General features: G+C 30.4%; 1 protein-coding gene across 1 annotated transcript in view; it reads left to right on the forward strand.

The window, feature by feature from the left end:
* Positions 1-1,175: 1,175 nt before the first annotated feature.
* The window catches only part of LOC108913521 (retinoid-inducible serine carboxypeptidase-like), a 39,626-nt gene continuing 12,972 nt past the window's right edge, over positions 1,176-27,829 (forward strand). The window contains exons 1-4 of the mRNA XM_023456051.1: positions 1,176-1,248; positions 1,318-1,775; positions 24,362-24,472; positions 24,529-24,730. Coding sequence (XP_023311819.1) covers positions 1,176-1,248; positions 1,318-1,775; positions 24,362-24,472; positions 24,529-24,730 — 844 coding nt within the window. The remainder of the gene's footprint in view (positions 1,249-1,317; positions 1,776-24,361; positions 24,473-24,528; positions 24,731-27,829) is intronic.

Genomic DNA, 27,829 nt, shown 5'->3' on the forward strand with positions numbered 1-27,829 from the left:
TGTATGTCGAATCGACCTCTGAAAGATCATTTGCAGGTTTATCTAGAAGTCAAATCCTTCTTTTGATCTCTCGGCTGATATATCGGTTAAGAAGCGAAATATCGTATAATATTATCTCTATGAAAGTTCAGGGGAATTAGTCCCGCCCTCACGAAAAAAATACTAAAGAATATTGTGGGCGAATTGTTGAGAAACTACGAAAGGATAGGATGTTTAATGAACTTCAAGATCCATTTTCTTTATTCCCATGTTGATTACTTTCCCAACAATCTAGTAAGACTTCAGTGAGAAGCAAGGTGAGAGATTTCATCAAGACTTTAAAGAATTCGAGAATAGATATTATTAAGGTGTGTGGGATAGCGGCAGTCAGAGTAGGCTGCTTTACCAGCCGCTGGTTTTATGAACTCCTTGCTGTCCCTGTTTTTACAATATAAAACCAATGTGAACCAAAACCAGCGGCTACTTACCGTGGATGTTTACAGCCAGCAGCCACCAGCGGATGGTAAAGTAACCTAATCTGACCGCCGCTTATGATGGCCGACGATTGATGCTGGTCATTGAAAAGACATAAGACTAATAAGAGGAAATCACTCCGCAAATCTTTCACAAACAAACGAACACATCACGAAACCTAATAAGCGTCAAACTTGAGTTGCATTCGCCTTTACGGTCAGGGTTTCTTTCATTGCAACCTAGTTTTTATCCTCTTTAGGGTGCTTGAATATCGTGAGTTCCCTTGTCATTAGGTTTGAAGGTTATGAGATTTTGAGATTATAAGATTTCGTAATTATTTTATTTATTCATAAGAAGCGTGTCGGGCTGAAACATCTTCTGTTTCTAGGTTTCAAAGCGTTTCTTGCTTATTTAGTTTTGGGGTTATGAGATTTCAAGGTTATGGGGTTCTGGAGTTATGGTGTACAGGGTTAAAAAAGCGGTTTTAGTTCAGTCCCTGAAATTTCGCACAACTTTTGTAGAGGTTATTAATACGACATCTTGCTTCCCAGGAGAGATATCAGCCGGGATACCTTCAGAAACCGGTTCATCCAATAGATCGAAGCGTACTCGAACGTCAATTTTTCTGCTTTTTCAGAATTCAAGGTCAAAAAAATTGTACATTCGAGTTAATGTAAACACATTACCTTCATTTGACCCTGATCTAGACGTGATGGGGTCATATGGACACCGGGATCGTGATCAGCGACCCCAAGGAGAAACAATATTTCAATAAAGAATTGTGCTTTTCACAAAGTAAATGCAACAAATAAATTATAGCTTATTTGCTCTATTTTAAATAATTAATGTGTATATAATTTTCAGGTCGGGAAGGTTTTGGTCCTACCGACCAGGAATGGGGATTTGTTACTGTGAGGGAGAATGCCCATATATTTTGGTGGCTACATTATACTACTGCAGATGCACCTGCTGTTGAAAGGCCACTGGTTATTTGGCTTCAAGGAGGACCAGGAGGTTCCTCGACTGGATTCGGAAATTTTGGTGAACTGGGACCCTTAGACGAAAATTTAAATGTAAGGAATACTAGCTGGGATCGAGACGTTAATGTTCTCTTTGTTGATAATCCTGTGGGAACAGGATACAGTTACGTAGATATACGTGATGCTCTTACAACAACCAACAGACAAATAGCTGAAGACTTTGTTGAATTTCTCAAAGGATTTTATCAAGCTGTACCAAGTTTCAAAGAAGTACCAGTTTACATATTTTGTGAATCCTATGGGGGGAAAATGACTGCAGAAATTGCATTAGTACTTTATCAGGTAATTATATTTGTAAAAGTCCAATATAACAATAAGCCAATAAAAACATAACTTATTTTACCTAGAAGAATATTTGAAGATCTTTTATTTGCGACGTTGTTTTTCTGAAGAATACATTGTTTCTAAGACATTTTTATTGTTTTTCATTTGCATCCGTTCTTTCTTTCATTAATGCATAATTGACCATTCACTCGGTTTGTTCTTTAGTTTTTGAAATATTTCTTTTTGCTCATTATTCCATTAGATTCGTAAGTGGCTTGGTCTCAAACCCTTCAATATTTTTTTTATTATAACTGGTTAATTCAATGAACTTCTGAGCAAAGCAATCACGATGAATATTTTAAACGTTTATTGATTTGGTTATATGCTCAGGGGACTAATTGCTTTCATTTTTGCACAATTGGTAAAATTAATTCGTGTACACGGTTTAAATGAATTGTTTTTGACTAAAACATAGCAGATCTCACTATCCAACCTAGTAACGTCTGTGACTCTCACAGCATTTGGCAGAACCAAAGTCACTTTCAGTGGAGGTCTCAGTTGATTGTTTTTAAGGACTAACGTTATAGCCCGAGAGCCAGCACCATTTTTGATGACCAAAAGAGCAAAAGCTGAAAAGTCCTACGCTTCATTTGGTGTCACTAGTAAAACAAACGACCCCCAGCTCGCGCACTGCCGGGGGGTATAGTTGCGGCAGCCTCCCAAACCCGTAAAATAATAAAATAAAAAAACTAATACCGCAAAAGCTGAGACTTTGTCGACAAGTTAATTATGTTATAAACAAAAGAAAAAACGCAATCCGCTGACTTTAGAGTGGGGGGGTTATGCCTCAGCTTTTCACCTAAAGAAGTCAAAAATATGCGCTAGGTAAACTGATACCGCAAAAGCTGAAATTTGGTAAAGTAATAGTCAACTTAATCAGTTATACGAAAAAAATGGTCCGCTGAAGTTTTTGTGGTGTATAAGTGCTCAACTGACGAGTTGAAGGCGCAGCACATCGCTATGCGCGCGGGCGCGTTGCATCATTAACATTATCAGCTGAGAACTTTTCCCTCACTACCTATATATAAAGCTGAGTATTTTTTTCATTTAACTTATTAAATTAGGTATTGTATTAACAAAATTTCAGCTTTTGCGGTATGAGATATCTATATTTTTTCTATTTTTTAAGTCTTAGTAGTAATTATATAAAAATATACAACTTTTTTCGAATATTTATTTACAATAAATGATCTCACGAGTTTTCAATTCAAAGAATTTTAATAAATATTCACATTTAAATACTTATGTTTGCATAACAAAATTATAAACAGTAAATATATGTATGTAATGTACATATAGATAAAGTTAGATAACCACTTCGGAAATTACAATCGCATGAGTACAAAACTGAATATTCGGTTCATAGTTTGAAAGATTCCTTTTTCCTCACCTGAACGTCATGGGTCCCAGCATCCAATACGTCCCCTCTTCTACTCCAATCTGGCTAACATGAGTGCCATAAGTAATCCTAATGTTAAAGTTTCAATGGAAGCCGGAGTCGGTAATAATCAGCGTTTTATTAACATAAGTCATCTATATAAAACACTAGGCCCTAAATTAAGCGCAGCATTGCCAGCTTTTCATGCCCTCACAGGTTGCGATTACAACCCATCATTTTTCAAAAAAGGAAAAACTCGGCCCTATAAGCTTTTACGAAACTCTGAAGTTTTCATCGATAGTTTTATTAAATTAAGCAACGTACCTGATGGAGGGATGCAGAATACATTTGATAGTATAGAAGAATATGTTTGTCGAATGTATGGATTTAAAAAAATTAACAAAGTCAACGAGGCTCGAGTTGCAACATTTTTGAAGACATATAATATTTTAAGAAACGATGACATATTCCACTTGCCAAAAAATAATATCGACGGATCAGCTCTACCGTCTTGCAAAATTGAACTGCACCAACATTTGCTGCGGACAACAAATTGGATTACAAATATTTGGGCACACACTCATCTTCAGGCCCCAACAGAATTATATCCGACTGATTTCGGCTGGGAAGAGAAGGGGGACAACTTTATTTTTAAATGGTTCGAGAGTGAACAGCTGCCTTCTTCCCTTGGAGATATAATTATCGAGGATGAACAAAAAAATAGTACAGGTTAGAACAAGGGTCGGCAACTGGCGGACCGCGGTCCAGGTCCGGACCGCGGAAGGTAAAATACTGGACCGCCAAAAAGTTTTTGAAAGTATAAATTACTCAAATAAATTATTTAAAAAATGTTTTTTACGTTTAAGTGCCAATCTTATCATTTTTTCTAGTATTTTACAATTGTGTGAGTGTTTTGAGTTCTTAATTAGTAAGCAGATTAAATTTGAGTCCAAATTAAAATAAAAAAATAAGAAATATGAATTTTTTTCTGGACCTCGTTAAAAATTTTCAAAAGTATCCGGACCGCACCCAAAATTACTTGCCGACCCCTGGGTTAGAATATACTAATATATTTCGCTCTATAATAAAATTTAATTATTTAAGTGTAAATTTTGATTATTTAATTTACATATATGTAAAATACAATTTAAAAATATTTAAAAATATTCGTACTATATGAAATAATTTTTTATAATTAACGTTTTTTTAATAATATAACATAAAACACACCACAGAAATGAGACAATCCCCAAATCCAAAGCCAGAGGCTGTGCGGAAGGGGGTTACACTTGAAAAACGCGGACAAACACCCTTTATCCATCGATATTGCCAGTGCCGACACTAGGGATCGAACCCGGACCAGAATAAGAAGTCAGGCCGAGAAATGCCTGCCACGGCATGCTCGACCGACTTCGCTACCGTGGTTATTATTATTATTACCATTATTATTATATATTTACAGATGATGAGGAAGAAATGGCAGGAATCGACATTGACTTCAGCGACCATGAGTTTGAGGGTGATGAATCGGAAGATGAAATAGATTAAATTTTTTCATACATAACGTTTACTGTAAATAAATATTCGAAAAAAAGTTGAATATTTTTATATAATTACTACTAAGACTTAAAAAATGAAAAAATTATAGATATCTCATACCGCAGAAGCTGAAATTTGTTAATACAAATTAATTTAATAAGTTAAATGAAAAAAATACTCAGCTTTATATTAGTTAAAAATGCAACGCGCCCGCGCGTATAGCGATGTGCTGTGCCTTCAACTCGTCAGCTGAGCACTTATACACCACAAAAACTTCAGCGGACCATTTTTTTCGTATAACTGGTTAAGTTGACTATTACTTTACCAAATTTCAGCTTTTTGCGGTATCAGTTTATCTAGCGCATATTTTTGACTTCTTTAGGTGAAAAGCTGAGGCATAACCCCCCACTCTAAAGTCAGCGGATTGCGTTTTTTCATTTGTTTATAACATAATTAACTTATCGACAAAGTCGCAGCTTTTGCGGTATTAGTTTTTTTATTTTATTATTTTACGTGTTTGGGAGGCTGCCGCAGCTACACCCCCCGGAACTGCGCGAGCTGGAGGTCGATTTACTTACTAGTGATACCAAATGAAGCGTAGGAAAAATGTTCAGCTTTTGCCAAATGACTACCTCAAAACGGTTGCTGGCTCTCGGGCTATTATAATGAATAGATTAACAAAAAATTGTCTTATCAATACAGGGACTATTTAGACTACGTCGTTAGTAATTACAATACTCCCGTAAATCCATTTAAATTGTTGCTTCTGCCTCATTCATTAGACTTCCTCTATATTCTTTAATTTAATTGCGTACTGTTGTTGGGTCGACTCTCTTTGCTTGTTATAGGATTGGAATCATTTAATTGATCTTTTCACGTTATGGTTCTGCTATCAAATAATCTTCTAACATTTCCTTTTATCTCCCAAGCTGAAAAAAGGATTATTCAACTTTTATGTTATTCTATAGGATTTGGCCCTCTACTCAAAATTCAAGCTGGCGCTTCATCTTCGCTGATTAATTAATTAAATTAGCTACAGTAGGACAGCAGAAAATTAATTCTTAATTGTAGATTAGTTTTATTTTCAATAGAACATTAGAGGCAAGAACTTGTGTTGCTATAGTATAGAAGTAAACTTTTTACTTGCCTTAGAATGCTTACCTACTTCAAAAATACATAAGTCAGTATCTCCAATTTCAAAAAAGGAAGTGTACTATACAGCATTAATTATATTATTACTGCATTTGGTACAAAAGCAAAGTTTTCTTTTGAAATCCGTATTTATTTATTTATTTATTTATTTATTTATTTATTTATTTATTTATTTATTTATTTACTTAGTTAATACTGAATAAGTAAGGCACGACATTTCAGTTTGAAAGCAGGAGCGTCCGCGTGTGGATTACCTAGTGCGTTTATAATAAATAATTTTATAATATTCTGGAATGCTTACCTGGTTCCGTATTAAAAATCTGTATGAACTCTGGTAAATATCTGGAACTTTACATATGTCTCCTCAGTAGATTCTTTAAGCGATGTCCGCAAAAGAGAAAAAATATTCTTATATAACGAAAATGATTGTTCGACATTATAATGATGAATATTTGAAGTAATCTCTAAAAGCAGTTAATGAATCCGTAAGAGGGCTATTGGTATGGAGGTGTCTTAATCTGGAGAAATCTGGATTTTTTCTTAACATATTGTCAAACTTTCTTTGAGGCAAACACTTTTGCCTTGGTCTGTGCCATTAATTCATCTACATCTGGGTATAACACCGACGAATTGTTTCTGTTTCAAGATGTAATATGTGCAGAAACAGTTGTTTGTTAATACTTAATTTCGCCATACTTTACTTATTTACTTCGACATACTTTTACTTATTTACTTTTTTAAGACACAGGAAAAATCTCGCCGCTAAAGAAAGAACAAAAAACATATATCTGATACGCTGCGACGTGACCGGAAACTACCTGCCTACTGCTGTCGCTAGAATGCAGATTATTACCGATTCCGGTTTTATTTATTATTCCTAGCGTGGCCTTTCCTCACCCACTCTGCCGTACGTTAGTGGAAACGAACTAAAAATGTCTTGCCTTATTAATAAGTACAATAAGAAACAAAAACCCTTTTTTAAATAAACAGAGTGATTTCACTTTAAATACAGAAACTGCAGGAATAGATTAATTACTAACAAGGAGAAGGTAAGGTAGTCGGATTTTTGTAATTTTTGACATTTATGGTACGTGTAGTTTGGACCTTGAATAAGAATTTTCCGAAGTAGTTCGACGCAACGTTCATAAATTACCGAGATAATCGATTTTGAAGTTTTACCTGTCAGTTAAATCCGCTAGATGTGACACTTTCTTCAGCTGGGAGCGTGGCCTAATTGGTAGCGTTTGGGGTTGACAGTCACGAGATCGCTGGTTCGAGTCCGTCGCGTGACATATTTTTTTTTTTTTTTCAAAACGCACCATATGGTTTTTTATTATTTTTTATCATCTCAAAAATTATGAACAAACGAAATATAATAAATACTTCTGTATATGTAGGAATATTCTTCAAATATTTCATTAAAATGCACAATTGGTTGATAAATAATACTTATTTATTATGAATTAACAATAAGATTTCATTAAAAAAAACAAACGAGGTCAGGTAGGATGTTCTTTTATTTTATATTTATGTTAGTATTTGAGATTTTACGCAGTGTGGTACGAGCCAAAATGGTAGCTATCATAAAAAAATGGGAAGCAGACATTTTTTAAGCATCTAGCTTCCTTTCCTTTTCTTTTTCTGATCTCGAAAATTATGAACAAATGAAATATTATGAGAACTGTATGTAGGAATATTCTTCAAGTGTTTAATTAACATTTTGAGCTAGATTCTGTGGGTCGTCCACCGTGTTTTAAAAAAACCGCTTACAGAACACAGTGCTCGGGAATAAAAAGTTTCGTTAAATTCCACAAAGGGTAGAGAAGCATCGAAACTATGTGATGAAAGTACAATCTTTCAAAATATTAACAAAATTTGCTTCAACGTCGATATTTTGAAAAAAAAGGCGCCTGTAAAAACAACATTTACACGACATGCTAGATGCTTAAAAAAGTCTGCTTCCCATATTTCTATGATAATTATCATTCTGGCTTATACTACACTGCGCAAAATGTTAAATACTAAAATTAAAATAAAAAACCTACCTGACCTCGTTTGATTTTTTTAAATAAACTTTATTGTTAATTCATAATAAATATTGTTTATCAACCAATTGTGCATTTTAATGAAATATTTCAAGAATATTTCTACATATACAGAAGTATTTATTATAATATTTCGTTTGTTCATAATTTTCGAAATGAAAAAAATAATAAAAAACCATATGGTGCGTTTTGAAAAAAATATATATGTCACGCGACGGACTCGAACCAGCGATCCCGTGACTGTCAGTCCCGAACGTTACCAATTAGTCTACGCTCCCAATTGAAAAATGTGTCACATCTAGTGGATTTAGCTGTCAGGTAAAACTTCAAAATCGATTATCTTGGTAATTTATGAACGTTGCGTTGAACTACTTCGGAAAATTCTTATTCAAGGTCCAAACTACACGTACTATAAATATCAAAAATAACAAAAATCCGACTACCGTACCTTCTCCTTGTAAAAAATAAGTAGAGTTTGCTCTATAAACTTTTTTCCTACAGGACGTGGTATTCGAGATACAGGGTGTTCAAGTTTTCAAATATAATTATATTTTTGGTCATACCTTCATATTAAGCTGAACGATTTGCATGAAATGAAACCTTGTGGCATTAACCAGTGGCGTGCTACTTAAGGTGCCGCTCCGTTTTCCAAAGAAAAAAATACGACGCTGGCAGTTTTTTATAGAAATAATGTTACATTCATGTACTGTTACGTTAAATGAATGAAAAAGTGTTTCTTGGTGTTTTTTAATAGCAGGATCCGTTTAGGAGATAATTTACTTATCTTGCGACCATAATGCGCAAATTTAGTCCACATACTCATATTTGCTTAAAATCCATCTGCAAAAATGATTCATTTGTCTGCATTATCAGTTAGTAAGCTTTACGATGATCTCGTTTTAGTATTATAACTAGCTTTGTTTATTTATAACTGAAGCTGCAGTCTTTCTTCGGCTTATGAACACGAGACGAATTGTGGCAAAGAATAGAGGAAAATTGTAATCTGCTCAGGGAAAATCATGTCATGATAAGTTCTTCTATATATAGATTAGAAGTTGTCAAAAGCGTATCAATGCGGAAGGACTTCGTTTTGGACAATTGTTGTAGGACTCGCTACTTTTAATTATTTACTCGACCTATTTGCTAATGTTATTTTATTATTTAGTTTTGATATTTGTTTCAGAAATAAAATTATTTCTAAAAAAACGCCACTGGCGTATTCCTTTCTTGGGAAAAGTTGCCGGACGCTTTAGTAGCATGTCATTGGTTAAAACCAGGAGGTTTTCATCAAATAAACGGATTAATTTATAAGGAAAATTCAATGAAACGTAAAAACAAGCGCAAATATCTCCGTGGGTGCTACTATTAAAAAACACAAAAAACATTTTTCATTAATTTATCGTAACAGTACCTGAATTATTATTATTTCAACAAAAAACTGCCAGTGGCGTATTTTTTTCTCAGGAAAATAGGCCGGCACCTCCAGTAGCACGCCACTGGTTAAAGACACAAGGTTAATATTCGATTCAAGAAAAGATCTAATTAAGTGAATACGCTGTAGTGAATTTCATTCAATTCCGTCAGCACATTATGAAGATATAGCAGATAATATAGATTTTTTTGTAAACTTTAACACCCTGTATCTCGAATACCGAGTTCCGCAGGAAAAAAGTTTATAGAGCAAATTCTACTTATTTTTTTGGTAATGGATCCAGTCCTGCATTTTCTGTATTTAAATTGAAATCACACTGTATATCACACTATTTTTGCATGTGTACATAGTTCCCCTATAATCGCAATCGAATGGAATTTTGGATCTGGTATCATATATCTACGAGAGAGGTACAGTACAGTAAGAGCCGCCACTGCTAGGTCTTATACGTTCCCTCACCCATCTAACAACCAACGACCTGAAAGGAATCACAGGAACTCTACTCTCTGTCCGATTTTAAAAGTTTCAAAACCAATCGCTCCAGAATAGCGNTAAAGGCCATCTAAAAACAAAGATTTTTATAAAAAAAAGCTTTAATTTGGACCATTATTAAGAAAGTTATGACCAAAAAACCAAAAAAGAGCGTTTTTTTTGAAAATTTTATAACTTTTGAACAAGTAATCAAAAAAATCTGAAAATTTACCAGAAAGGATTTTTTGAGGAGTACTAAAAAATATAAAAAAATTAAGGAAATTGAAAATTTAAATTTTTCGAACCGTCCGATTTGGCTTGGAATGCCCCATATATTTCTGTTATATCTTCATATTGCGCTGAACGATATTGCAATTCGAATAATTTCCATAGTGGGCTTCATTCGATAGTCCGTTGAAGCAAATTCAAGATAAAAGGTGCTAACCATATTGTTATTCGATAGAGTGGACTGCATAAACTCTTGTGCTGATTTGAATAATTTTCTTTATTTCCTAAATGTTGTACAACTACACAAATAGGTTAATAGAATTTAGAAAAACATGTCATCATTTTTATTTGATTTTTCAACAACAATTTTTTTGTTTTCGTGTTGCTCTGCAACAATCTCTATACAACTTAGATCATACAAAATACTTTACCACATATTAATGGGAGAAAAGTAGCATTATCAACATTACTACACAATATTTTTTTTGTGAGCAAATTTACCGTGCTGATGTATAGAAATAATATTATATACTGTAAATGTTTTGAAAATTATACAGAGCCTTCATAAATGATTACAAGCCACATGGCCAGCAATATTGTTTGGAACAGTAATTTTATTTCCTTTATGTTGGCCATTAAATTTCGGTAAAATTAAAAATTATTAAAATAGAAACATCAAGTTTACATTAAAACACAACATTCTGTTTCACTGGCCGGTTATTGGTGTAATTTTTCACGAGATATTATTCAACCAATCAGCGATCGCATTATCTCGAGCGTAGATGTAATGGTTTGTCATTGGTCATTGTAAATGAACCATTAATATTGGTAGCGCCAAAATTTAGGGAATTTACCAGTACCAATCCTGCAATGTTGGGTTGCCTAACCTCGGCGGTCACGTGGCTTGTAAACATTTATCAAGGCTCTGTATATTCATAAATTTTTGCTCACAGTGAAAGAATTGCTAATTTTGTCAACAGGACAAATACGAAATTCTTTCCAGATTTCTGGGAACACCGTTGTTTTTAAGCTTTTTTGTTTGTTTTTTTGTTTTTTAATTTGTTCTGAAAATTTAAATAGATAATGAAGTGTAGAACAGCGAAGAAATCAATGTATACTTTTACAATGTACGCGGGTAATTTATCGATTTGAATAGCTTTGTTTACTTTTAAATTCTTAATTGCATCACGGATTTCATCACTCGTTATAATATTTAAGCTTACTTGACTTATTAATAATTACCTGTGGTTTATTTTCAGTTGAGCCGATATATGCACTACTGAAATTCTCTCTCTTATAGTCAATATTATCTAAAATCATAACTTTTGGGAATGTAGTCTATTCTCTTTTATTATTCATAAAGCTCCAAAGGGATTTTAAATCATAAGTTATTTTTTCTTCCATTTTCTTAATATAATTTTTATACGTACGATCTATATCACTTTTTGTTTTAGCCCTTAAATTATTATACTCTTCACTTACTTGAGGCGGAGCGAAATTATGCATGTTTCTGTAGATGTTATTCTTATTTTTTAAATTATTTGTAATTTGCCTCTTAAACCAAACTAGATATTTCTGTATTGTCGCGTTTAGAACGAATGCACACATGAAATTGTTATAAAAGGAATATTTAACAGCGTCATTAACATTCAGAAAATTTTCACTTATACTCCAGTCTACCTCTGTAAATAACTCATATGAAAATTGAAACTTGGCCTTTTTATATTTATAGGTACACATGAATTGCTTTATTGGATTGAATTTTATAGATAACTCTGTGCTTCATTATCTAAAATAGTAAGCTATGATGGACAATGCAAGGCAGATTTCATATAACAATATCTAAAAATGCGACCTATGTAATTTGTTATTTGATTGTGCGGTTGACAATCAAAAAACTGTAAGTAGTACACTAGCTGCATAACATAATTAATAGTAATTTACATAACTATTCATGTGCATAATATCAGCCTCGATATCAGCTCAATCCAGAAATACTAAAATCTCCTAATATTAAAAATTTGTGCACATATAAAAAAGGTACATTTACCAAAAAATGAAGAAAAGTATTTACGAAACTAATAGTACGTACATGCCGGATCAGTAAGAGTATATACTTAAATAATGTAGTATCTAAATTATGTTACATTCAGATAAATTCAATTTTATTCAAACGAAATCAACATATTTGTAAATGAACGTAACTTTTGTGGGGTCACCTGCTTATTTACCAAAAATTTGTACGAATATATCATCATCGTCATCGTCATCGTCATCCTCATCGTCATCGTCATCCTCATCGTCACCGTCATCCTCATCGTCATCGTCATCCTCATCGTCATCGTCATCCTCATCGTCANCGGACTTCACTTGGGTTCATTTATTTATTTATTGTTAGCATTTATTGTTAGCATTTTGTTATTATTATTAATGTATTATTAAGGTATAATTAGTATTTTCTGATTTGTTCTTTATTAGGTAATGTTTCTCTGTGTTTTTTATTATGTAATTTTTGTTATTGCTACAATTATTGTATAAATTTAAATTAATTTAAGGTTAAGTTGAAAAGCAGCCTTGGCTGATACTTCACCTTTTCATTGTATACTTACTGACAATCAATAAAGACCATTTATTATTATTATTATTATTATTATTATTATTATTATTATTATTATTATTAAAATTAAGAGCCTTAACGGGGATATTCCTTACGATATGAACATTTACAGGACTGACTTAAAGGATATCGTCTGCATCGGAAAATATGAAGAATAAGTGTGATACAAGATCTTGATACAAGTTTTATTAGAGGCGTTTATTGCTTGAGGATAATGCATTCCAGATGTCTGCTATTGCAAACGAACGAATGGAAATTACTACACGTCGTGTAGTGCACAACATATGCGATTTATGTAGGCATTATTAAAAAAAAACGACAATATTCTATCATGCTGTACAATATTATTAGAACAGTAAATAAACAGAAGTAGAAATATCCTGTAATATATTATCCTTCCCTTGCTTGTGTGAATATTTGATATAATTAACAAGGTTCACTAAATTTTGTAAATATCAAATTCGATGGCAGCTATTACAGGAAACAGCAACACATATTTCTTAACATTTATACAATTTTTTTAAGAAACTATTTTTGCTTCCATATATTGAGCTCCATGTCTCCAATTAAAAATTCCTTTTCAACCTAACGCGATTTAGATATGTTATAACATATTATTTCGTATAGATTCACAGGCCAACAAGGAAAAAATTCCAGAGATCAGACACTACGTTTCCAAAGGCATTTGGCGCGCTGAATCCGAATCTGGCCTCAGAATTGATCCATCACCCTAGGTTTCCGAGATATTCTAACCTAAAAGTGCAAAAAACACGTATTTTTGCTATTTTCAAGGTTATGTAACTTGGCGAAAAACTTGTTTTTCTCAAAACTGAAAATATCATTGGAAACTCGCGCCATTATTCCATGGCTAGAAATTGGCCTCAATGATTTGGGATCGAGGGGGATTATCCCTCTTTATCCTGCCTCATCTCGTGTAGGCCCGGAGAGCCTTCGTAGGTGGGCCCCATCCGTCGTCTACCCCGACCGCAAATGCGGCCGGTGTAGGCGCTTTGTGGGACCTCCTTTTGTCCTGGCTGGGCCCCGCCGGCTAGGGCCCTTTCTTCTGGAGCTCTTCTTGCTTCGCCGGCTCGTCTGTGTAAACCCCGGGGGTAGTGTCATGTTTATGTGTGGTATGGTTGGGTAGGGTAGTGCGGCTATGCAGCCTGGGATGCGCTTTGCTAAGGTGGCCCTTAGGCTAGCGCGGGAGGGGAGGGGTAAGGAGGGTATGGGGCATTGGAAACTACTATCTTTCCCCTTCAAAACGCATTTTTTTATTTGTAAAAAGCTTTATTTTTCGCGGAGATATCGTCGATTAAAAATGATCAGAATAGCTACCTTATTAAACCATGGCTTGACCTATAACTCAATATCACTAAGCGCTACTAACCTTAGATCTCAGGAAGGTTAACCCCAAGCCCTGTAACTGAATAACACTAAGCGCTACAAGCCCTAACCACCAGGAAGGTTAATCCCAATAACCCAAATAACCTAATAACCCAATTGGTTAATTGAATATAGTAAATGATTGTTTTAAAATATAATAAGTGTATCATGACATTACTCAATATATTACAATATTTAGGATAACTAGTAACATTTCATGGTTGCATTCATGGCTTTCGGTATCTAACGTTTTCCCTGAGATCGCAATTCAACGGCTGGTTGATGGATAAGTTGACTTTGATTGGAAATATTGGTTACAGCTGTCGAGTTTCGGATAACGGTAATTATGAAAATCTCTCGTGTGTCTCAAGGATTGCTGCGCACTAACGGTATACTAGATGATTGGGGTTGGAAAAAGTTAACCTACTATCAATTTTAGACTCATAGAGCTTAGTGTTGTGGGGTTACAGGGCTTGGGGTTAACCTTTCTGACGATGAGGGCTCGCAGCGCTTATTGTTATTGGGTTATAGGGCTTGAAGTTAACCTTCCTGACGATGAGGGCTCGCTCCGCTTAGTGTTGTGGGGTTATAGGGCTTGGGGTTAACGTTCCTAACAATTAGGGCTAGCAGCGCTCAGTGTTATGGGGTTAGCCATGATGTAATAATATAGCCATTCTGGTCATCTTAAATTGACGATATCTCCGCGAAAAATAGAGCTTTTTCCAAATAAAAAAATTCGTTTTGAAGGGGAAAGATAGTCGTTTCCAATGATATTTTCAGTTTTGAGAAAAACAAGTTTTTCGCCAAGTTACATAACCTTGAAAATAGCAAAAATACGTGTTTTTTGCACTTTTAGGTTAGAATATCTCGGAAACCTAGGGCGATGAATCAATTCTGAGGCCAGATACGGATTCAGCGCGCCAAATGCCTTCGGAAGCGTAGTGTCTGATCTCTGGATTTTTTTTTGAAATTTTGTCGGCCTGTGTTATTTACAATGTGAGTATGTGAGTATGTGAGTAGTACCAGCAATAATTTATTTTTTCCAAATAATTATTTTTGTATCCGGACATTCTCAAAGGTGCACTTTGTAGGTGTCTCCAATTAACAATTTTCATCCAATCTAATATCGTTTGGGAGTAGTATGGTATTATTTTTCAAGTGTGTGTATTTTTAATGTTTCCAGATAAGGGTAGATTGTGCCGTTATTTCTTTTTTGCAAGTAATTATCTTACATCCAGGATTTCTAGAAGGTATACTATATGTCTCCAATTAACCATTTTCTTTCAATCTAATGCTGTTTAGAAGTATCAGGCCATTAATTATCACATGTATGTTTTTTATGTTTCCAAGTAAGAGTATATTGCGGCCATATTTCTTTTTTGCAAGTAATTTATTTTTGTATATGTATAGGCCTTCCCGTAGGTGTACTCTACGTCTCCAGTTAACTACTTTCTTCCAATAATGTTGTTTAGAAGCTGCTACGTAATTATAAACTCTAGAGAAAAATAGCCTATACAGTGTGTTTCTTAATAACGTGCTAATACTTCAGGAGGTTATTCTTGGGTCCATTTTAAGGAAAAAACTTCATATGAACATGTCCTAAAAGTCTTAACTTTTGAACTACAGGGTGCTAAAGTTTTATGAAAAAACATTTTTTATGATAACTTTTCAAATTTGGTACACGCCATCTATTCATCGAGATGCATTTGCTGATATACAAACAATTTTATTATTTTTGCCAGTGGCGTCTGTACAGGTTTTGTGTTGAATTGCATTGTATTCAATACAAAAAAGTTAAGACTTTAGGACATATGCTCATATGAAGTATTTTTCTTAAAATGAAACCAAGAATAACCCTAAATATTAACACGTTATTAAGAAACATCCTGTATATTGCATAATTTTTCTTTCCAGAAGGGGCGCCTCTCAGATATATGGCATCCAGCGGATACAAACACGTGGAGAACATACCAAACGTTGTAAAACGGCTAAGATGAGGATTTTCACAGCGAACGTAAAATTGTTAATATTAGTATTTTCTTTAATTTACGGTGACGAGCGAACGATTATGGTACACCAATACACCCATGGTTTTTCTCAAAGACTCCGGTATATGTTGCCCAGAACTATCTCATTGATAGTACAATAAAAAAGTACAAAAAATAAACACGGTTTTCAATGTTTAGGCTTACTAGACATATTTATATTCAGCGGTAATTATTATAACAAGTAATTATTTAAATTAAAATATTTAATTATAGAAAATAAAAAAAACTAGAATTAATAAATAAGGACGGAACAGAAGCAGTAAGGAATTATATTTTAAAGGCGTATTTTTCATGTGGAAGAGTAGATTGTGGCCGTATTTCTTTTTTGCAAGTAATTAGATTCTAGAAAAAGTACTCTAATCTCCAGTTAACTAGTTTCTTCCAATCTAATGCCGTTTAGGAGTAGTAAGGTATTATTTTTCAAGTTTACAGATAAGGGGGGATTGCGCCCTTATTTCCTATTTGCAAGTAATTACTTTTGCATTCGGACATACTTGAAGGTGTACTTTATGTCTGGTTATTATTATTATTATTATTAATAATAAGAATAAGAATAAGAATGAGAATGAGAATGAGAATGAGAAGGAGAAGGAGAAGGAGAAGGAGAAGGAGAAGGAGAAGGAGAAGGAGAAGGAGAAGGAGAAGGAGAATGAGAATGAGAATGAGAATCAGATTGAGAATCAGAATGAGAATAAGAATGAGAATAAGAATGAGAATAAGAATGAGAATAAGAATGAGAATAAGAATAAGAATAAGAATAAGAATAAGAAGAAGAAGAAGAATAAGAATAAGAATAAGAATAAGAATAAGAATAAGAATAAGAATAAGAATAAGAATAAGAATAAGAATAAGAATAAGAATAAGAATAAGAATAAGAATAAGAATAAGAATAAGAATAAGAATAAGAATAAGAATAAGAATAAGAATAAGAATAAGAATAAGAATAAGAATAAGAATAAGAATAAGAATAAGAATAAGAATAAGAATAAGAATAAGAATAAGAATAAGAATAAGAATAAGAATAAGAATAAGAATAAGAATAAGAATAAGAATAAGAATAAGAATAAGAATAAGAATAAGAATAAGAATAAGAATAAGAATAAGAATAAGAATAAGAATAAGAATAAGAATAAGAATAAGAATAAGAATAAGAATAAGAATAAGAATAAGAATAAGAATAAGAATAAGAATAAGAATAAGAATAAGAATAAGAATAAGAATAAGAATAAGAATAAGAATAAGAATAAGAATAAGAATAAGAATAAGAATAAGAATAAGAATAAGAATAAGAATAAGAATAAGAATAAGAATAAGAATAAGAATAAGAATAAGAATAAGAATAAGAATAAGAATAAGAATAAGAATAAGAATAAGAATAAGAATAAGAATAAGAATAAGAATAAGAATAAGAATAAGAATAAGAATAAGAATAAGAATAAGAATAAGAATAAGAATAAGAATAAGAATAAGAATAAGAATAAGAATAAGAATAAGAATAAGAATAAGAATAAGAATAAGAATAAGAATAAGAATAAGAATAAGAATAAGAATAAGAATAAGAATAAGAATAAGAATAAGAATAAGAATAAGAATAAGAATAAGAATAAGAATAAGAATAAGAATAAGAATAAGAATAAGAATAAGAATAAGAATAAGAATAAGAATAAGAATAAGAATAAGAATAAGAATAAGAATAAGAATAAGAATAAGAATAAGAATAAGAATAAGAATAAGAATAAGAATAAGAATAAGAATAAGAATAAGAATAAGAATAAGAATAAGAATAAGAATAAGAATAAGAATAAGAATAAGAATAAGAATAAGAATAAGAATAAGAATAAGAATAAGAATAAGAATAAGAATAAGAATAAGAATAAGAATAAGAATAAGAATAAGAATAAGAATAAGAATAAGAATAAGAATAAGAATAAGAATAAGAATAAGAATAAGAATAAGAATAAGAATAAGAATAAGAATAAGAATAAGAATAAGAATAAGAATAAGAATAAGAATAAGAATAAGAATAAGAATAAGAATAAGAATAAGAATAAGAATAAGAATAAGAATAAGAATAAGAATAAGAATAAGAATAAGAATAAGAATAAGAATAAGAATAAGAATAAGAATAAGAATAAGAATAAGAATAAGAATAAGAATAAGAATAAGAATAAGAATAAGAATAAGAATAAGAATAAGAATAAGAATAAGAATAAGAATAAGAATAAGAATAAGAATAAGAATAAGAATAAGAATAAGAATAAGAATAAGAATAAGAATAAGAATAAGAATAAGAATAAGAATAAGAATAAGAATAAGAATAAGAATAAGAATAAGAATAAGAATAAGAATAAGAATAAGAATAAGAATAAGAATAAGAATAAGAATAAGAATAAGAATAAGAATAAGAATAAGAATAAGAATAAGAATAAGAATAAGAATAAGAATAAGAATAAGAATAAGAATAAGAATAAGAATAAGAATAAGAATAAGAATAAGAATAAGAATAAGAATAAGAATAAGAATAAGAATAAGAATAAGAATAAGAATAAGAATAAGAATAAGAATAAGAATAAGAATAAGAATAAGAATAAGAATAAGAATAAGAATAAGAATAAGAATAAGAATAAGAATAAGAATAAGAATAAGAATAAGAATAAGAATAAGAATAAGAATAAGAATAAGAATAAGAATAAGAATAAGAATAAGAATAAGAATAAGAATAAGAATAAGAATAAGAATAAGAATAAGAATAAGAATAAGAATAAGAATAAGAATAAGAATAAGAATAAGAATAAGAATAAGAATAAGAATAAGAATAAGAATAAGAATAAGAATAAGAATAAGAATAAGAATAAGAATAAGAATAAGAATAAGAATAAGAATAAGAATAAGAATAAGAATAAGAATAAGAATAAGAATAAGAATAAGAATAAGAATAAGAATAAGAATAAGAATAAGAATAAGAATAAGAATAAGAATAAGAATAAGAATAAGAATAAGAATAAGAATAAGAATAAGAATAAGAATAAGAATAAGAATAAGAATAAGAATAAGAATAAGAATAAGAATAAGAATAAGAATAAGAATAAGAATAAGAATAAGAATAAGAATAAGAATAAGAATAAGAATAAGAATAAGAATAAGAATAAGAATAAGAATAAGAATAAGAATAAGAATAAGAATAAGAATAAGAATAAGAATAAGAATAAGAATAAGAATAAGAATAAGAATAAGAATAAGAATAAGAATAAGAATAAGAATAAGAATAAGAATAAGAATAAGAATAAGAATAAGAATAAGAATAAGAATAAGAATAAGAATAAGAATAAGAATAAGAATAAGAATAAGAATAAGAATAAGAATAAGAATAAGAATAAGAATAAGAATAAGAATAAGAATAAGAATAAGAATAAGAATAAGAATAAGAATAAGAATAAGAATAAGAATAAGAATAAGAATAAGAATAAGAATAAGAATAAGAATAAGAATAAGAATAAGAATAAGAATAAGAATAAGAATAAGAATAAGAATAAGAATAAGAATAAGAATAAGAATAAGAATAAGAATAAGAATAAGAATAAGAATAAGAATAAGAATAAGAATAAGAATAAGAATAAGAATAAGAATAAGAATAAGAATAAGAATAAGAATAAGAATAAGAATAAGAATAAGAATAAGAATAAGAATAAGAATAAGAATAAGAATAAGAATAAGAATAAGAATAAGAATAAGAATAAGAATAAGAATAAGAATAAGAATAAGAATAAGAATAAGAATAAGAATAAGAATAAGAATAAGAATAAGAATAAGAATAAGAATAAGAATAAGAATAAGAATAAGAATAAGAATAAGAATAAGAATAAGAATAAGAATAAGAATAAGAATAAGAATAAGAATAAGAATAAGAATAAGAATAAGAATAAGAATAAGAATAAGAATAAGAATAAGAATAAGAATAAGAATAAGAATAAGAATAAGAATAAGAATAAGAATAAGAATAAGAATAAGAATAAGAATAAGAATAAGAATAAGAATAAGAATAAGAATAAGAATAAGAATAAGAATAAGAATAAGAATAAGAATAAGAATAAGAATAAGAATAAGAATAAGAATAAGAATAAGAATAAGAATAAGAATAAGAATAAGAATAAGAATAAGAATAAGAATAAGAATAAGAATAAGAATAAGAATAAGAATAAGAATAAGAATAAGAATAAGAATAAGAATAAGAATAAGAATAAGAATAAGAATAAGAATAAGAATAAGAATAAGAATAAGAATAAGAATAAGAATAAGAATAAGAATAAGAATAAGAATAAGAATAAGAATAAGAATAAGAATAAGAATAAGAATAAGAATAAGAATAAGAATAAGAATAAGAATAAGAATAAGAATAAGAATAAGAATAAGAATAAGAATAAGAATAAGAATAAGAATAAGAATAAGAATAAGAATAAGAATAAGAATAAGAATAAGAATAAGAATAAGAATAAGAATAAGAATAAGAATAAGAATAAGAATAAGAATAAGAATAAGAATAAGAATAAGAATAAGAATAAGAATAAGAATAAGAATAAGAATAAGAATAAGAATAAGAATAAGAATAAGAATAAGAATAAGAATAAGAATAAGAATAAGAATAAGAATAAGAATAAGAATAAGAATAAGAATAAGAATAAGAATAAGAATAAGAATAAGAATAAGAATAAGAATAAGAATAAGAATAAGAATAAGAATAAGAATAAGAATAAGAATAAGAATAAGAATAAGAATAAGAATAAGAATAAGAATAAGAATAAGAATAAGAATAAGAATAAGAATAAGAATAAGAATAAGAATAAGAATAAGAATAAGAATAAGAATAAGAATAAGAATAAGAATAAGAATAAGAATAAGAATAAGAATAAGAATAAGAATAAGAATAAGAATAAGAATAAGAATAAGAATAAGAATAAGAATAAGAATAAGAATAAGAATAAGAATAAGAATAAGAATAAGAATAAGAATAAGAATAAGAATAAGAATAAGAATAAGAATAAGAATAAGAATAAGAATAAGAATAAGAATAAGAATAAGAATAAGAATAAGAATAAGAATAAGAATAAGAATAAGAATAAGAATAAGAATAAGAATAAGAATAAGAATAAGAATAAGAATAAGAATAAGAATAAGAATAAGAATAAGAATAAGAATAAGAATAAGAATAAGAATAAGAATAAGAATAAGAATAAGAATAAGAATAAGAATAAGAATAAGAATAAGAATAAGAATAAGAATAAGAATAAGAATAAGAATAAGAATAAGAATAAGAATAAGAATAAGAATAAGAATAAGAATAAGAATAAGAATAAGAATAAGAATAAGAATAAGAATAAGAATAAGAATAAGAATAAGAATAAGAATAAGAATAAGAATAAGAATAAGAATAAGAATAAGAATAAGAATAAGAATAAGAATAAGAATAAGAATAAGAATAAGAATAAGAATAAGAATAAGAATAAGAATAAGAATAAGAATAAGAATAAGAATAAGAATAAGAATAAGAATAAGAATAAGAATAAGAATAAGAATAAGAATAAGAATAAGAATAAGAATAAGAATAAGAATAAGAATAAGAATAAGAATAAGAATAAGAATAAGAATAAGAATAAGAANACCACTTTATTTCGAAAGATAGAGAAAAATTGTTTTTACAAAAAATATTCGACTTTAAGTTAACATTAAAACGCAAATACTTTTTTGTTACATTCATTGGGGAAAATCGCGAGAAACGTAACTTTATGTAATTCAAGATGGTGGAAACGCCCACTGGCGGCCATCTTGGAAACTTGAAAATAATTTCCAGCATTTTCCCTTGCCCACTTTACCTATAAAATTTTTTACCGTAGCTCTCTACGATCATTAGTTTCTGAAATACAGCCGCTTACCTCGCTTATTTGCCCACCCTGTACATGTATAAGCACTACATTATAAAATCGTAAGCCATACAGCTTTCAATTGAGAAATACTACAACAAAATATATCACACATATCAGAGACCCTATTGGCATTGCTACACATCACATTAATTGACGCCTTTAATAATAAATTCGTTTTAGCTCTTTTGCAAAAAAGTGTTATGATATCTTGAGAAAATTCTAGGAACTAAAATATTTACGTAGGACAATAACTCAGGGCAGTCAATTTTACTGTGTAAAAGTTTGGACAAGAATAAAACAAAGGCTAGATTCCTACGTTTCTCCAAGGAAACAAAATTAAATGTGAGCAACAATTCTGGATAATTGCATCCTCTCGAGGGATATATTCCGTATATTTTAAAACTTAAAAATTTCATGAATGATTTGAATTATTTCAATAATTAAAGAATAGTGAATACACATAGGATTCCATATGATGCTTGCATACTCTAACTTCGATCGGACTAGACTAAAATATGAACATTTAAGAGCTAATATATCTTGAAAATTTCTGCAATTTCTGATAATAAATCCAAGAGTACGAAATGCTGAATTGACAATCGTGTTGATGTAACTATGAAAAGTGTGTGCCAGCAATACGATAGGGATACTCAATGTTACTGCATTTACGGCTGAATGATAAATTCTTACACTTAGTGGGATTTAAATAAAGCTTATTTTCCTCACACCAATTTTCTAAAAAGTTGATCTGTTCCTGTAATGCTAAACAATCTTCAAGACAAAAAATAGATGAGTATAGCTTTAAGTCATCAGCAAACATTTATACATTACAGTTTAATGTATCACTTATGTCATTTACAAATAACAAAAACAGCAAGGGACCCAAGTTTGATCCCTGTGGGACTCCACTTGTTGAAGAGTAAGTATCTGAGCAAAACCCGTTGTAATATACAGTTACGTTGTAATATACAGTTAGTTCCGTTTCTTTCAATCTGCTCCCGTTTAGGAGTATTAGAACATTAATTATCAGGTGTGTATTTCTTTAAGATAAGTATCATTTCATTGATAAAAATATAGTCTCTATCTTTAACCAACTATTTTCTCCCAACCAAAGCCAATTTAATAGCAACAATGTTTTATCCTCAGTATCTCGATATTTCTTGAGGATTAGATTGCGTCTTTTTTACAGTTTTGCGAGTAATTATTTACACACCCTGGCATTTTTAATTGTATATTGTATTGTATGTTCGGTTTCATCTATTTTCCCGTAACTAACGTGGTTAAAGAACAAAACTTCATTTTCTTTTCATATACATATTTTAATATTTCCATACATGGGCAATTTCATCTACAATGATATTTTTTGATTGACAATTTTTAGTTGATACTCTTGCTGCTTACCATTTTCAGCATTTTAGTGTATGAACAAATTGTTTCATTTGATGTTTCAAACCACTATGATCTGTAGCGCTCCAGTTAATTTTGAATATCTATATATGGCTGCGTTCGGGCATGATCGGGTGAATTAGCTGCTATCTTTGGTTGCTGTTTTCACATCGGTTCATTAATTAAGCATTGTTTTTCATAATATTCAAAATTGCACACTCACAAAAAAAATCATTAACCGTACACTACACAATTTATAACGTGTACTTAAACTTGTGTTTACGATGTATGCCATTGAAACACTTCGCCTTTGTTCGTAACGCAAATGGTCGGAGAAAAAAATAGAAAGTTCGCTTATCACACCAACATGTTTACTTATGGCAGCTGTTTGCACCACTGGGTACAGTAATACTTTTAGTTGTGACATAATTTAAGTTTCAATAATCCTATTTGCTAACTATAGTTACATGGACAATAACTTACGGTGAGATTTAAAATTCAATGAAATTTTACGAATCACAAATATTCATGTCAAAAAAATATTTACGACAATTCATTTTTTTAACAACATAGGCAACATTTGAGGGTTTTCCTTCATCTGTTTCTCTCTCCGCATCAATGTCGATTACGAAAATTGGGGCATTAGTAGCCTTTAAGTAATCATAAAACGTAAAATTTTCTCCACCTGCTTAAAATTCTGATACATATTTGTGGTAAAATAAGGAATATAGGTATTTCATTAATTTCGAAAATTATGCCCATTTCCGATTAAACCGGTAGTGATAAAAATAATTTGCATACAATGTTAGTTCACTTGTTACCTATCTTACCAGTGTCCCATATGCCGTTGTAGTAGCATCAATTAGAAACAAGCTAAAAATATAAACCTTTGGCTTTGAGCACCTTATATAGGTAGAAATACAAATATAATACTAAAATTTTTCTAGGAAATTCAAAAGGGCAACATCGAGTCTAAGTTGAAAGGAATAGGCCTTGGAGATTCATGGATTTCACCTGTCGATTCTGTACTTACTTGGGCGCCCTACCTATTAAATATTGTAAATATTTTCAATAGGTATGTACTTTTTGTAAATTTTATTATATTACATTGTAGGGAGCTGTAGACCAAAATGGTTTTGAAGCTATATCACAACTGGCACAACAAACTAAAGCTGCTGTTGATGAAGGAAATTTTCTAGCAGCCACTGATTTATGGGGTCAAACTGAAATGAGTGTTTATCAATACACTTATGGAGTTGACTTCTACAATATACTTAGAAAAATATCATCAAGTTACAAGGCACATGATTCTCGGAGTAAGTATTACATTAAACGAATAATCAAAATCTTAGCACATCAGAAATATGTTATTATCTAATGTTATTTGTTGGTGCTATAGTTTTAGTTCCTTCACTGTTTACTAAAGTATTTTGCCATCTGTGAAAAACAAAATTAATTTTATAAAATATTGGGCCAAAAGGAACGCTCGAGGGTTGTTTTAGGAAACTTTGTTTGCCCAGCCAATCTGTTTTCGTTTTCAAAACTACAAATAAGGTATCTTTTTGAAATTCGTTTGACAGTTTAAATTTTGTTTATCTATCTGCTTCCATAGCTACAGATATCGTATGATATTGATTCTATTATTACTTGCTTCTTCTTTAATATTTGTGGACAAGACAGATCTTACGTTCCGGGAAAATTTGATACATATATTTCGCGCTTCGCGCTGGTTTCTCGCTTTACAAGACATTTGTTTTGGAAATAATTTGTGTTAATTTTATGAAATACAGTGAGTAGGTAAGATGACACTTCACATGGCCTTGGTTTTTTAGCTCGGAATGGATCACTTACGTCACGATTTGACCAATCAGAGCGAGGCAATCAAATTGGCGGGAAATGCAAACAGTGAAAAGAAGGACATAAGCTCAATGCATAACAGAAATGATTGACTGAGCGGATTGGTAGTAAATTCAAGATGAATAAAATACTAAAATAATTGCAACATATGCGCAGTAGATATCGGTAGGGTGGAGGTTGGAGGAAAATTCAAAACTACAGATCAACAAATATGAAACATAATATTAAAATTGCAACGCATGCACAGTAGATATCGGCATGATTGAGGTTGGCGATAAATTTAAAATTATTGACAAAACTGAAACGTGTGTATAAAACACATCTGTAACCTGATATCTTAATTCCTTTAAAATTAATAATTCAGCGTAAATCGTAATTCGATAGCTATAAGCGAGTAATTTAGGTCACTCAACTTCAAACAGAATTACATCATTCTCAACCGACATTGGATCATTTGTAGTCCAGTCGGCAGAGGCCGAAAAGTTACTGTTGGTGACATTTCCTTGATAACTCGGAAATAACTACACAGGAATACTTTAAATGATGAGTACATTAACAGGCTAATTTGCTGATAAAGTATTTTGTCAGGAAAAAAGTTATTAACAATTTAATTGTGAAAAAATTTTGTTTTAGTAGTTTTCTTTAAATAACTCAGCGGGATGACTTTGTACGAAAAAATGCTTAGGACATGATTTTGTTCGTAATAAAAAAAGCTACAAAATGGCGGCGGTCCGAAATTTGCAATAACAAGGTCGTGAGATTGAAAAAACAGTATAAAATGTAAATTTTTTAAGTTACTGTAAAAATGTCAATTATAAACAAAAAGTGATAAAACTTTCGAAAACCAGAGTTCAATATATATACAATAATGACGCTAAAGCCGAAAATCAGGAGAGCAAAACTTTTTGTTCTATAAGGTGTTATACATTCATCGGCATCTGAAACTCGAAACTGCCAAATTTGTTCGAACTTTGCTAACACTTGAAATTTGGTACACACATAGTGTAAATATGCAGAAACCAAAAGCAATTTGCAAAATTCAATTATCTTAATTTTTACAACTTTGGTAAGGTTTTATACGTCACCGTTTTTTTTAATTTTTGGAAAAATATATATTGTTAAGAAATTATTATTTTTATGATTTATGGGCCACTGGAATACCTCTCTGGATACTGCCTTATACTGGTTACAAAATTTTTCTTCACTGGCCAATTTTCTTTATGTGGATTTTGAAAACAAACGATTTTCGATGTTACTAGTAAGTTTAATTTACTTCCTGACTGTTTTTCTTGATTTTTATTTAATTTTTGTTGGAGCTACTTCTCCTTTCTAGCTTTTTACCAAAAACCAAGCCGTAACTAGTAAATAAACATTTGTTTTTTTTTCTGGAAATTTCTAGTGTTTATTTTCAGTCTTTGGACGTCCCTTTTTCACAACACTTTCACTGCACTTCTTATACCTAATACATTTGTTACAATGTCCTTTTATTTTTAACATATAAATCTATTACTTATTATTAAATATTCCTTATTTTATGTTCTTTTTTCTAGGTCATCTTCTGGTACTGGTAAAGCCAACTTTAGTTTTGAAATGTGATAAAATGTATAATTTAATTTGACATTTGATGATAAATTTTCATATATGACTTCAGTTCATTTAAAATATCTTGGGCTTTTTTTGATATATGCCATACTGGGTTTAAATTCTGTTTTCTCACTGTACTGGGTGTTAACAAGTGTCGATGTCATGCATTCTTTTTAAAAATTATTTTATACTTGTGGATTAAATTCAAAATTATCAATTTTATACTATGTGATATTCTTTAATTGATACTTATTTTATTCAGTCTTTATATTAACAATTTTATACCATTTTATTGTTTGCTATATAAATAATTAATTTTTAGTTTTGATCTAAAGTTCGGTCAGGTAATTTTTCAATCGTGATACTTTGCGTGCATTTCCAATTCGTTACAATATGTATATTTATAAAATATTCCATCACGGTAGATTAACCAGCACAATTACCTACAACTAAAAAACAATTAATTTTCATCGTTTAGATCCTAAGCTACTTAACATTTTGCGCCTGTTAGCTGTAGTCGTACATTATTCAATATATCAACATAAAACAAAATCGTACGTGTGGGGTAAACCTTTAACTATACTCGACGGCCAAAATTATATATAGTGATTCATCGCTAGCTCTTGGACTAGTAAGGGGGATGAAGCGTGCCGGGAACGAAAATCCATTGGCGTGTCTGCGTAAAAGGCAACAAGATATAGAAAATATTGGAAAAACATAATAAAACATAACATCTAATATTTTTTACGGTTTGCTATAACCGGCACTTTGATCAATTTTAATTATTACAGCATTTTAAAACGTCCCAGTTGTGTTTTTTTAATTTATAAATTTATTATAGCCATGGAATTAGACCCCTCGTCTACGCTTATGCTATGACGTTTCTCAGGTCAGGCAAATCAAGTCCGTTTACACCCACTAAAAAAGCATTTCCCTATTCCCTACCAAGTGCAAAAGACAGAGATAGAATATAG

Source organism: Anoplophora glabripennis, unplaced genomic scaffold, assembly GCF_000390285.2.
Source record: "Anoplophora glabripennis isolate ALB-LARVAE unplaced genomic scaffold, Agla_2.0 scaffold1125, whole genome shotgun sequence".
NCBI lineage: Eukaryota > Metazoa > Arthropoda > Insecta > Coleoptera > Cerambycidae > Anoplophora > Anoplophora glabripennis.